The 14,047-nt window shown below is 42.1% G+C and overlaps 1 protein-coding gene across 2 annotated transcripts in view; it reads left to right on the top strand.

The window, feature by feature from the left end:
* LOC133109904 (cadherin-4-like) overlaps window positions 1-10,878 on the top strand; it is a 310,425-nt gene extending 299,547 nt beyond the window's left edge. For both annotated transcript variants that reach the window (XM_061219646.1, XM_061219645.1), the window contains exons 12-17: window positions 291-433; window positions 4,301-4,534; window positions 5,524-5,757; window positions 7,173-7,312; window positions 9,127-9,291; window positions 10,156-10,878. In XM_061219646.1, coding sequence (XP_061075630.1) covers window positions 291-433; window positions 4,301-4,534; window positions 5,524-5,757; window positions 7,173-7,312; window positions 9,127-9,291; window positions 10,156-10,362 — 1,123 coding nt within the window. In that variant the 3' untranslated portion in view covers window positions 10,363-10,878. The remainder of the gene's footprint in view (window positions 1-290; window positions 434-4,300; window positions 4,535-5,523; window positions 5,758-7,172; window positions 7,313-9,126; window positions 9,292-10,155) is intronic.
* The last annotated feature ends 3,169 nt before the right edge of the window (window positions 10,879-14,047 follow it).

The following is a 14,047-nucleotide window of genomic DNA, read 5'->3' on the forward strand; positions in this document are numbered from 1 at the left end:
GTAATTTACTGATTTATTGTAGATAATATTTTTTATTTAAGAAATTAGATTCAGAAATTATCATCCAAGTAGATGTATATTCGGGAGCAGTGCTAGAGGGATAAATTAAGTTGGTTAGTAAGTTTGTTGAAATTCCCCCTTTAATTTTGTTGCTCAACAGTGTTATATCCAGGTTTGAACCTGCAAACTGGTGCATACATCACTGTATCTGCTATGCTAAATGTATTGGTTAGCTAAGCATGCTCATTGTGGGAAGGGCAGTCACCTGTAGCAGTCCCTGTCAACCACAGGTACTCCAAGATGTCCGATCCTGCTGACTGGCTCAGAATTAATAACACCAATGGACAGATTGTGACCATGGCTGTCCTAGACAGGGAGTCCATCTACGTGAAGAACAACGTTTATGAGGCCACCTTCCTGGCTGTGGATACTGGTGAGTTTCCATCTGTGCATGTCCCCCGTTAACATTCATGTCAGAGTAATGGCAAAAGGACTGCATTTACACTCAGTGACAACTTTATTAGGTAGACCTGTACACCAGCTTGTTGATGCACATAGTATCCAGAAGAGCATCTCTGAACACACAATGTGTCAAACCTCTAAGTGGATAGGCTACAGCAGCAGAAAGTAAAAAAATAAGTCTAATAAATACCTTATAAAGTGCTCACTGAGTGTATATAGAGCTTTTATCCAAAGCACTTTACAATTAATGCCTCTCATTCACCCATTCAGACACACACTCACACACCAATGGTGATAAATTTGCATGCACGGTACCAATCTGTTCGTCGGGAGCAATTGGGGGTTAGGAGTCTTGCTCAGTGACACTTTGACACACCCAGGGCAGGGGATCAAAAAGGCAACCTTCCAACTGCCAGATGATCATTCTTACCTCCTGAGCTAATGTCGTCCCCCACATTGTGAGTGTGTGGTACAGTACATATAATATATAAGAAGCATTGACTGAAGCTCTGTGTGGCATATTAATCCATATATAGAAATAAATATAATAACTTCCATGAGCAAATTATTTATTTTTTTCTGCATGAGGGATGCTCTTATATTTATTTTATTTTCTACGAAGTTAAACATACCAGCACATCTGTTTAACACAAGTTAAGTAAACAGACATTTCCCAAAAAATGTGTTGAGATTTTGTACAAAAATAGCTTATCAGTGTGACACTGGATGAGTGCTTATTTAGATGCTTAAACTTGGGATCTCCTTGAAATGTGATTGGCGTTTCCAGCACCTAGCACCCATCATCGACACTCATCTTTTTGGCTTTTCTTTTTTATGGCGGTGAAAACTCATCGCATTACCATCACGCATCCTTCTTCATTTATTTTGAAAGTTTCAACAGCTGTCAAAATCTTCAGAAGCCTTGATGCTAAGTTTGCTTCTCTGGCCATAAGCTGCATTTCTGTGCTGATGATCTGCGGGGGCAGATGGTGGGTTTTGAGAAGCGGGAGGCTTAAAGGAACCTGTTATCAGTTTTGTTTGAGGGAGGAACCTTGTTCGTTTCCTGACTGTTTGAAATGCAGATGTGATGCGCGTTAACGGCCAAATTAGCAGAACCTCTGCAGACGAGGCTGCGCGCTGTGGGTGTGTCGGCAATGATAATGCGGAGAGGATTATGATAATGAGAGCTGAAGCGTGATGGCATTTGGAGAGAAAACACTGTCAGGGAAATGCATTCAAATCTCAACTATCAGAGTCTAATCCATTCTCCACTGTATTTAGCTTGACAGTCACTCACATGAGCCCCTATAAATAGTTTGTTTGAGACTTAACTTTTTGACAAGAAAAACAGGAAAGTTGCTCAGAAAAAGTTTGTGCCTTTACATGCATCTTTTACAGGCATCTTACATGAACTTGCTGGTGGTATCCCCTGGTTATTTCATCATTTTGTCATGAAAAGACAGAGAAAAATACAGGATATCATTTTAACCATTCTTTTCAGTTTAAGATTGATCGGCAGATGCCAGATTCATTGAATACTATCTTTCAAGAAACAATTTAGATGATTGACCAATTTAAACTTTTTTCTTTTTTTTTACTGGAATTCAAAAAGATGGTTCAGGCCCAGTCCTGTGGTGTTCTTTTTTCTCAAATGTACTTCCAAGAAACTGGACGAATGAGCATGCTTGTAACGTTTATCCTTTTAAGTTTTTGACCATTTTTGGGGAAAAAGTATTAGCTGGGAATGTGACCGATCAAATAAACCAGAATCCCACAGAATAGCTACATTGTATAGAAAGGTTGCCAGTTGATTCCTAAGTGATACACCAGGGTTGTTTGCATTATCAAGCGCATTAACCGGAGTTACCTCTGCATGCTGTTATAGTCTGTGTGAACGATGATGAATGCAGAGCTGTGAGCTGCGCCAGTCACTCTGGATAAGCACTTCTGCCAAGCAAATATCTACTGTGACGTGATGCAGGACGGCAGCAGCGGTGGAAACATTTCAAAGAAGCATAATCCAAAATACCCCAATGATTGACAGGTGGAGCCTTTAAAATCACCATGGGGTTTCTCTTGCATATGCAATATGAGCTACTTTACCTTCCACTCTGTTCATGATTTCGGCTGCCATTTTAGAGGGTCTCTGCAGTCACCAAGAACAGGAACAAGGGATTTTTTCAGTATAAACACTGGTCCTGGGCCAGTGTAATAACCTGAATGCGATGGGACTGCGGTAGAGCACAAATCAGAAGAGCTGTCTGTCAGGAAACTATCTTTCATCAAAGAGGAACAGAACAGAATAGAAACTCACAGCAACTCTCCTTTGTTTGACAGAGCTATTTACCTAGTAATTTGCTATTGAGTTGAGTTTTTGTTTTGTCTCTTTTCAATAAGGATTTAATGGGCTTATACTGAGTGGTCACTTTAATATCGCCATAATATGTAATTAAAAATGTTTCGCCACTTTGTGGTTTTGGAATCAAGATAGAGAGTTTCCTTTTCCGTTTTTGACCACTGAGAGAAACATGTTTTTTTTTTATGCCAAACCAAATTCTGGTATTTCTGTCACATTTTGGATTAGCTTCTGGCATTTCTGCTCTCCGGCATCGGGTACAGGTAACCTTTGCGGTCTGCCGAAGCAGCCATGTTCTGTAATAGCTTGACTCGGCTATGCTACTGTTTGAAAAGGGCAGTGGGTCACCTTATCAGAGGTGTGCGAGGGGAACCGGATGAGATGTTTCCCATAATTCCACACCAGGAGGTAATTACTATATTTCAGCCTGGATGAGCGTTGAGAACATGACCTGTGTGTGTGATGGCAGTGGCATTCCAGGGCCCCTACAGTATTTCTAATGCAAAAGTCAAGGACCTTGGAGGACAATGTTCAAAGTTGTCAGGGAACTTATTTGTGGATGATCAATAATTGGCTTGCGTAAGAAGTTAAGACATTTATTAGCCTGATTCTGAAAGATCATCCATGTTAATAAATTCACAGTTGTTTATGAGATAGGAATAGTTATATATGAAACATAATAACAAGAAGAAGAAGGAGAGGAAGAAGATTATTTTTATTATTATTATTGTATTATAAGAAAGAATTGAACCCTAATATGTACCGTCTCATTTTCAAGGGGGTCCTCAGCGACAATTATTATTGTTGTTTTTGTTGTCAGAATAAGATTCAAAGTTTCAAAGCATACCATCTCCTCTGTGAATGGTGGTGGTGGGCATATTTTTACTTAATTATCTATCTTTCAACCATGTGTATTTAACACATTCAAATTGGAGTTTGTATGGACTGGGGGAACCCTTATCTGTAGTGGAGTAATGAGTGAGAGGTGTGTAATACCCCTAACTCAATCCAACCCACAATCCCAGTGTTTATAAATAATCATAGCTTCACTAATTGAAACATGCAATAGCTCGAAGTCAATTCATTAAATTTTTGTGGCAATTATACCATACCGTATATGCCAACCAGATAGCAAAATATTGCATTTGAATTAAATGAGTGATAGTGAACTTGTATGGAATGAAACTGAACACCATCAACAACATTTGAAAATGTCTTGTAAAAATATTACAGCTTCTGAATTAGTTGCTGTGTCATTACCTCAAATGCATATGGCAAGCAAGAGTGATTTTAAAATACATGCCCGACATAAAGTAGTGATTTTAAAATAGAATATAATTGTCAGTCCTGCAGCTTTCTCAAGAAATAACTACTATTAATTTTGACTGCACACTGGCAAAGTTAAAAGTCTTTGTCCCACACCAAAGGGCCGCTGTCGTGTCCCACGGGCATTCAGGTCACATGAACCCCCTCTCTCCTCAGGCTCCCCGGTGGCCAGCGGTACGGGAACGCTGCAGATCCACCTGCTGGACGTCAACGACAACGCGCCCGAGCTGCAGCCCAGGGAGGCGCAGATGTGCGAGAGGAGGCGCAGCAAGGGCATCAACGTGACCGCGTCCGACGCCGACGCCGAGCCCAACGTGGGCCCGTTCGTGTTTGAGCTGCCCACCTTCCCGCTCAGCGTGCGCCGCAACTGGACCATCTCCCGTCTGGACGGTGAGCCTCGACGTGCCTCGACCCGCCTCCTCCCGCATTTCCTCAGGGCCGTGTCAATGTAAATAAATGTACAAGCATAGAAGTGTATTGATTTATTCTAATCGTGACCCGTTAAATGCTGTTGTCTCTAACCCATATATTCGTCATTTAATCAGTCTATAAAATTCAATGTAAAACAATATGAATAAAAAGAAATCTATATTTACAGCGTGCATTCAGCAGTCAGGGTTCAGCAGACATCCCAGGAGATGAGCGAAGGAGTAGAACAATCATATATTGCAACCTTAAAACTGATAAATAAAGTAAACTGGAGTTCTGATGTCACAATATCATTGATCTATATTAGATTGTTTTGCCTATTTAAATGCTTAGTAATTGCAATAATCGCCAAGGATGGTGGTGCCAAGGATGGGGAACCAAAATGAACTAAAACTGAAGCTAGTTCTGAGTAAACTATGAGTTTATATTCATACTGTGAAAGACACAGCATCAGTAACATTGAAAAGTGATCTGCTGGCATCAAGCTGTGTTGTACGCAGATCAACTTAATCTGCTACTAGCAATGCTTATTAATGAAAGCATCTGTCTATGTGTCAAGCAGTGGATTAAAATGGTTTGTATGTGAGAATGTACCGGTTTCACAGGCTGCTTTCCTGGAAGCTTGCCCCCAACTCACTGAATTTTTCAAACGGACCCAGCATGTTGTTAGAGAGGAAAGCTGTTTCTCCAGTTTTTAAAATCAATGGACAGAGTGACTCATTTCTGCGTCATGCTCCCTTTTTGTATCAATTGTATCACAAATAGAATCGATGTAGTTGTCGGAAGAAGCTTGATAAGTGCTGTGAGTGTTCTACTTCATGTTCATTCCGGTTTCAAGTCCATAACTCTGAGAAGTTCGTATCTGACGGTTCTACCGTATGAACAAAATATTTCTAAAAGGAAACATATTTTTCTCAATGTGTGTGTGTGACGTGTTGGTCTGCTTGCAGGGTACTACGCTCAGCTAAGACTGCGGATCTCGCGGCTGGAGACAGGCGTGTACGAGGTCCCGGTCATTGTGACCGATTCCGGGAACCCGCCGCTGTCCAACAGGTCGGTCATCAGGGTGAAGGTGTGCCCCTGCGATGAGAACGGGGACTGCTCCTCTGTGGAGGCTGTGGCGGCGGCTGGCCTGGGCACCGGTGCTATCGTCGCTATACTCATCTGCATCATCATCCTGCTGAGTGAGTATTCATATACTCATCTGCATCATCATCCTGCTGAGTGAGTATTCATATACTCATCTGCATCATCATCCTGCTGAGTGAGTATTCATATACTCATCTGCATCATCATACTGCTGAGTGAGTATTCATATACTCATCTGCATCATCATCCTGCTGAGTGAGTATTCATATACTCATCTGCATCATCATACTGCTGAGTGAGTATTCATATACTCATCTGCATCATCATACTGCTGAGTATTCATATACTCATCTGCATCATCATACTGCTGAGTGAGTATTCATATACTCATCTGCATCATCATACTGCTGAGTGAGTATTCATATACTCATCTGCATCATCATACTGCTGAGTGAGTATTCATATACTCATCTGCATCATCATCCTGCTGAGTGAGTATTCATATACTCATCTGCATCATCATACTGCTGAGTGAGTATTCATATACTCATCTGCATCATCACACTGCTGAGTGAGTATTCATATACTCATCTGCATCATCATCCTGCTGAGTGAGTATTCATATACTCTTCTGCATCATCATCCTGCTGAGTGAGTATTCATATACTCATCTGCATCATCATACCTCTGAGTGAGTATTCATATACTCATCTGCATCATCATACTGCTGAGTGAGTATTCATATACTCTTCTGCATCATCATACTGCTGAGTGAGTATTCATATACTCATCTGCATCATCATACTGCTGAGTGAGTACACACACACTCACGCACACACACACGCACACGCATGTACGCACACGCACACGCACTCACACACACACGCACATGCACTCACACGCATGTACGCACACACACACACACACACTCACACTCACATACATTCACACACACTCACACTCACACACGCACACACAAACACACACACATACTCCCTCTCATACACCAAATACACACACACATGCACGCACGCATGCACGCACGCACATACACACACACACACACACACAAACGCACACACACTAACACATAGACACACACACACAAACACATGCACACATATTCCCTCTCATACACCAAACACACACACATTCTGAGACACAGACACACACACACACACAAACACACACACACATTCACACATACTCTCATACACTAAACACACATTCACAGACCCAGACAAACACACACATTCACAGACACAAAGACACACACAAACTCACACGCATACTCCCTCTCATACACCAAACACACACACATTCACAGACACAGACAAAGACATACACACACACACACACACACACACACAGACACACACGCACACATACTCTCATACACCAAACACACATTCACAGACACACACACACACACACTCAAACACATTCACACATACTCTCATACACTAAACACACATTCACACATACATCATATGATGTGTGTCTGTTGCAGTCCTGGTGCTGCTCTTTGTGATGTGGATGAAACGCAAGGAGAAGGAGCGTCAAACCAAGCAGCTCCTGATCGACCCCGAAGATGATGTCCGAGACAACATTCTGAAGTACGACGAGGAGGGAGGCGGAGAAGAGGACCAGGTCAGGTCTCACACACGCACACACACACACACACCTGTGCAACAATCTCTGAAATAAGAGTACAAAGGAGGTACACATCACACTTGCCTTCACACAGTTGAAGTCGGCCTAGCCGTTGACATATGTCCCGATAATTATTGTAATTGTAAAAGTCATAGTAACAATACTAGTAATAATAACAACAATAACCTTACCCATTAGTCATTAGTGTGGAAACTGCCCCCACATCAGTGGATACTGGCCACTTTCATCCTACATCACGTAAGTGTTTTGCAGCTGCTGTCTATATATTTTTAAAACTTTATCTTAATTCAATTTTGCCTGCATTGGATATCTGACAATTTAATTATGTTCAATATAGCTAAATATACGAAGAATACAACAACGCTAGATGGCTCTGTGTAGAAGAGGTAACAACAAGCTAGCTACACACATGCACTGTCTATTTCGTTTAACTTATCAGTCAATTAGCTAATGCGGAGTGGTGAAAACTTCATTGTTTGCGATATTAAGTTACTTTTCAAAAACGTGTCAAAAATGATGTATTCCAATTTTAGCAGATATTGTAATAGACACCCAGAACTTTTTTAACATACTTTTTTGAGGCTTGTACCAATCGTGATATGATAACATAGGTAAAACCACAGAACTGTTATTGTACACTTCACACGGTCGCAACAATATAACGTCACCTGGTCAAACGAAACATATTAACGTGACTAAGATTACTCCCTTGTTTTCGACAATCTCCCTAGAAACTTGATGGGGAATTGATAGGGGTTATGTTGGGAGGAAGTGCAACATCTCGATGAGCACATTATCTTTGGTTGAATGCGGAAAATCAAGAGAACAGCGCAACAAAACCATATTTTTGTCTGATTATTTTAGAATTTTTTAATGTTTATTCTGGGTTTTTAACCACTGGTGAGTTTCCTGGTTATGCAATACATTGTAAATTGCAATTGTAATTCAAGCTTTGTGTCAGCCTGTAATTTGCTAATTGTGACAGATTTAACAGTTTAACGGGAGCTAGCTAACTGGATTGCGACTCAACTGTTCAAATGGGCGAATCACGAAGCATGGAATCCTTCCAAAACTGGTACATGCAAGGCTGTTCTGGGTTTTTACTCTGTGAACTTATCCACCAAACTCAGTAATTCTGTTTAGCGATATCGCCCCTGAGCATGTGGACGTCTGCATAAACAAATACATTCTCACATTGAGGACATAAATACCAGCATTGTAAAGAGTTATTTGCTGCAGTGTTTTGTGGAAAATAACTGTGGTTATTCTTAGAAATAAGCCTTAGGTTTGATTACTGCGTCATTCATAAATAGACTTTCTAATCTTGTGTTCTAATCACACGATGTAACCGGAGGCTTCAGGGACAACTCTAGTGCTGTAACACCAGTGTGACCGTAGGCCTTAAAGGGTGAAGGGACACATTCCCCAAATTTAACCTGAAAGGTACAATACTGCTCCTTTGGGTAGAAATGACTAGCTTTTACAACACCCAATGGCAAGGGTACTGAGTGCTGCTCTGTATGTGGTACTGAGTGCTGCTCTGTGTGTGGTACTGAGTGCTGCTCTGTGTGTGGTACTGAGTGCTGCTCTGTATGTGGTACTGAGTGCTGCTCTGTGTGTGGTACTGAGTGCTGCTCTGTGTGTGGTACTGAGTGCTGCTCTGTATGTGGTACTGAGTGCTGCTCTGTGTGTGGTACTGAGTGCTGCTCTGTGTGTGGTACTGAGTGCTGCTCTGTGTGTGGTACTGAGTGCTGCTCTGTATGTGGTACTGAGTGCTGCTCTCTCTGCAGGATTATGACCTGAGTCAGCTGCAGCAGCCTGAGTCTCTGGATCACATCATCACTAAGCCTACTGGTGTGCGTCGTGTGGATGAGAGGCCCATGGTCGCTGAGTCCCAATACCCCGTCCGGCCTACCCTGCCCCACCCTGGAGACATCGGGGACTTCATCAATGAGGTACGCTAGCACATACACTCTCACACGCAACCATACACACTCCATTTAGGGTTCACAATTGTCAAGGATTGGCCCGGAGATTGCTTCTACAATCCTGTGTTTTGACATCTGGAATTGCTACTGATATCCTGTGTTTTGAGAAACAGAAATTCCTACACATATTGCAGTTAAAAATCGAGCCACCACCCGCGGACACAGGCTGTGTTTGAAATGGCTCACTATTCACTAGCTAGTAAACTAGATTGGCCTTCAGCCATCTTATTCTAGTGTCCGAATTCAGAAATAAAATTGTACTCACATTTTAAGGCACTAGAAATATCCCACAACTCACTGTAAAATATGGTGAACAACCATGGTCACTAGTAAGGTGGATACAAACAAGCATTTTCCCTAACTTTATCATGCAAAATATTTTTTTTTAATTCTCTTTTTAAGCTGTCAGAGACAATGGCACGGTCCAGGTGCAATTCAAATTAAAGAACAGCTCTTCTGGGTTGTCACATTGATGACAAATATGTTTCCATTGAGCATTATAATAAAGTACAACTACCCTAATATAGCTACTGTATTCATGATTCAAAATGCCCATTAAGTGGCACTGTTTGTTTGCTAGTTAAAATGCAATAATGTCTTATAGTTCACATTAACGTTACGAATGGATAGGTTACATCCAGTCTATCAAAGCGCCAACAGCATTCTTCTAAACCTGTGTTCTGTTCAATTTTCGGATGTAAATGTGTAGGGGAGGTGTGTTGTATGAGGTATGTGTCCCACACAAATGACCTTGATATGCACGGTTTTGTACGTGGCTTTGGATGAAAGCGTCTGCTAGATGAAATGTAATGTAATGTAACGCATACACAGGGCCTGAGAGCGGCAGACAACGACCCCACGGCCCCGCCCTACGACTCGCTGCTGGTGTTCGACTACGAGGGCAGCGGCTCCACCGTGGGCTCGGTCAGCTCCCTCAACTCGTCCAGCAGCGGCGAGCAGGACTATGACTATCTGAACGACTGGGGCCCGCGCTTCAAGAAGCTCGCTGACATGTACGGCGGGGGAGACGAGGACTAGGCCGAGGGCGGGCAGAGCCCCAACAGCACCGTCCGCCCCTGTCCACTGAGACGGGACCCAAAAGGTGGGTCGCCATCGCCCACCCCTCATCCTGCTGACTGGAGTCCAAACTCTTGGCTTTTTAAATGGTTTTTATTTTAGTGGCGAGTTTGAGTTTTTTTTTTTTGTGGTCTTGTTTCTGACATTGTTGTTACTTCTGTTCTTCTGGAAAGGGAGCTCATGTGAGCTCAGGCTTTCCCGTGCACACAGCAGGGACCAGAGTGACTGCACACCAGAAAAAGTAGAAGAAATAAAAGTTTTGGTTGTTTTTTTCCGTTTTTCACTAAAGTGAGTGTGAGACGCTATTCTGTCCTAACTTGAATTCCTCAGAACAGGAGCACTGCTGTTTTAAAGTGCCTTTTGTGGTGTGCTTTATTGGATTCCCGCTATCTCAGGATTGGTTGCCATTTGAATGCTTTTGTGCTCTTTCTGACTCTATCACAATGATGTGAAAAATGTCCCCATCAGCAACTTGGGTACAGGTACATATAAAAATTGGAACTGCTTGTTATTTTGCCTTTTGAAAAAGGAAAGTGGTGGGAGATTGTGTGTGTTGGGGGGGAGGGGGACAAAAAGTGCTTTGTGCAAGTAGCATACAGCTATCAGTGGGAGTAAATCGCTGTTTTAATAGTTGGGCAGATTCAAGCTCATATGCTTAATCATGTATATATGGAACCCCTTTGTCTTTCTGAGGGGTGATTAAAAAGCCCAAATGATCCAGCATTTCTCTCTAAAATCATTTGAGAAAATGTGTTTTTAAAATGTAAAGCTTTATACACACGTAGAATACAGTTTGCCCTGTGATTTAGTGAATGGATTTTGAATGGCAGACTGTTTCATACAGTCAGTTGCAGTATTGCTTTTGCACTTTGTAAAGTTTATGTAGGCATGCCATGAAGTTACAAGACTGTAATTTTTGTAACATTCTGTGAAACCATCATGGAGAAAGAAACTATGGGGAGTATGTGTGTGCGTGTATGTATGTGCATGTGTCTGTGTGTCTGTGTATGTATGTGCGTGTGTCTGTGTATATGTATGTATGTGTGTGTGTATGTATGTGTGTGTCTGTATGTATGGATGTGCGTGTGTGTGTCTGTGTATGTATGTATGTATGTATGTGTGTGTATTTATGTATGTATGTGCGTGTATTTATGTATGTATGTGCGTGTGTCTGCATATGTATGTGTGTTTGTGTGTCTTTATCATTAATGTATTATTCAAAAACATTTTGATTAATGAAGTCCAGAACTGCATGACCAACTGTCCACCAGAAGGTTTTGGCATGGCACTTACTCTGTGGTCAGATTTAAGAGTGGTTAGCGTAAAATATATAAGCTGTTAAAAATATTTCAATGTTTAATGTTTAATTTGTTTAGACCGTGTGAGATGATTTCTTCACACGAAGGCTGGTCCATTATGTGCCCTCATGAGCGTGAATAGCAGCTGCAGGCAGGGCATAGCAGCACCACTCCTCTGCTTATAAGGGTGATGGTGTCTACTGCTGTTTTCTTTTTCTCCCTTTTGTATCTGCCCATTTGTGAAAATAGTTACTGTTCACTTTGAGAAAATAAACATAAAAGCCCTCGTACAACCTTAAGATGAACCCAGGGGTCAGTACTAATTCAACTCTGTCTCTCTCTCTTTCTCTCTCTCTCACTCTCTTTCACTCTCTGTCCCTCACACTCTAGCATAACAGGCATACAGTAAGATGGTAGTTTCATCAAACTCTGACATTCTAAATGAATACAGTATTTAGGGTTTTTGCCTGCCATTTTGTGTTGGTTTGTGTTTGGTTTGTCAAATTTGAGACCATACATTTGATTTCAGACCCCGAGTGACATACAGTAAGTGCATTTCTTTGTTTTATTCATTTCAGTCTGGGTCTGTAGTTATGATTTCTCAGATAATATACAGACTATATGAAGCATCTTACCTTATGAGAAGTAAAATGAGATTGAAATTGCATGTAATTTAGGGATGCCGTGACATTATTGCTTTACGCCATGCATTGTGCTGTATTATGCTGTTATAATGTACAGTTGTTTTATGTGGCCAGTTAATTTGCTATTCAGTTAGTAACATATACTGTAGCATCACTATCCCGGGGGGAGAATGAGTAAGAAGCAGGCCCATAAAATGTGTTAATTTCACACACACTACAGGCTATAAATTAAAGAGGGATGTCAGTTTCCCCATTGTGCTGGTTTGCAATTCAGGAAGCCTTCTGGAACTGGATCTATCATTTAACTAGGTGATCCTGTCAGCTTTATGTCCTTAAACTCACTAAGAAGATGTGAGGTAGAATAACGTAAAGGAGAGGGAGGGAGAAAGGGTGGAGGGCAGAAACGTGAGACAGACAGAGAGAGAAAGGGAAAGAGATGAAAGCCAACCTCCATGACTTTTATTCCAATTAATTGTTGGACTGATTGGATGAGGGATGCTTTCATAATCGTTCATAGATGTGTCCTCTGTCTTTTTGATGGGGAAAAACATCAAATAAAGCAAAGGAGTGTAAATTGTGCACCATTTGAGGGAGAAACAGACAGACACTCAGAACAAAGCGACGTGGGGAGAGCTAAATTATCTTCCAGTGGAGGCGCTGGAGGAGTCGGCTTTGATCTGGCAGCGAGAGGCTCTGTCTCACGTTCTGTCTCGCGAGGAGCAGCTCTGTCTCACGTTCTGTCTCACGAGGAGGAGCTCTGTCTCATGAGCAGCAGCTCTGTCTCACGAGGAGCAGCTCTGTCTCACGTTCTGTCTCACGAGGAGCAGCTCTGTCTCACGCTCTGTCTCATGAGCAGCAGCTCTGTCTCACGAGGAGCAGCTCTGTCTCATGCTCTGTCTCAGGAGGAGCAGCTCTGTCTCACGCTCTGTCTCACAAGCAGCAGCTCTGTCTCACGAGCAGCAGCTCTGTCTCACGAGGAGCAGCTCTGTCTCACGCTCTGTCTCACAAGCAGCAGCTCTGTCTCACGAGGAGCAGCTCTGTCTCACGCTCTGTCTCACGAGGAGCAGCTCTGTCTCACGAGCAGCAGCTCTGTCTCACGCTCTGTCTCACGAGCAGCAGCTCTGTCTCATGAGGAGCAGCTCTGTCTCACGCTCTGTCTCACGAGGAGCAGCTCTGTCTCACGAGCAGCAGCTCTGTCTCACGCTCTGTCTCACGAGCAGCAGCTCTGTCTCACGCTCTGTCTGGCGAGTAGTGGCTCAAACGAGAAGCACTAATGAAGAGGCGCTGAGTTTACCCAAACCTGCTCTGTCAGGGCCCTCCTGGGGACCAGCGTGCACCACACAGTTTAGCAACAGCGCTAATGTTAGCGGGAGCCAGCTCAGCAGTGTGAGCCTGAGACAAAACCCACTTGTTTGTATTTATCTATTTATTTATTTATTCGCATCATTTTCTTTATGTCCATATTAGATCATTCTGGCCTTTCACAAATATTTGTCTACGTAAAAAAAAAAAACATCTGTAAAAAGTTAATGTAAAAAAATTAAAAAAAATAATTTTTAGCTTTTTATTTATTATTTCTTTTTGGCGGATGGCCATTTATGTTTTCAGTTTTATGTTTATTTAGATCTTTTTTAAGTTATGAGATATTTGAAGGGAATGAAGCATCTTCTTGGCTTCCTTTATTCATGGAACTATAGCATGCAT

The sequence above is a fragment of the Conger conger genome, chromosome 14, assembly GCF_963514075.1.
Source record: "Conger conger chromosome 14, fConCon1.1, whole genome shotgun sequence".
Classification (NCBI taxonomy): Eukaryota; Metazoa; Chordata; class Actinopteri; order Anguilliformes; family Congridae; genus Conger; species Conger conger.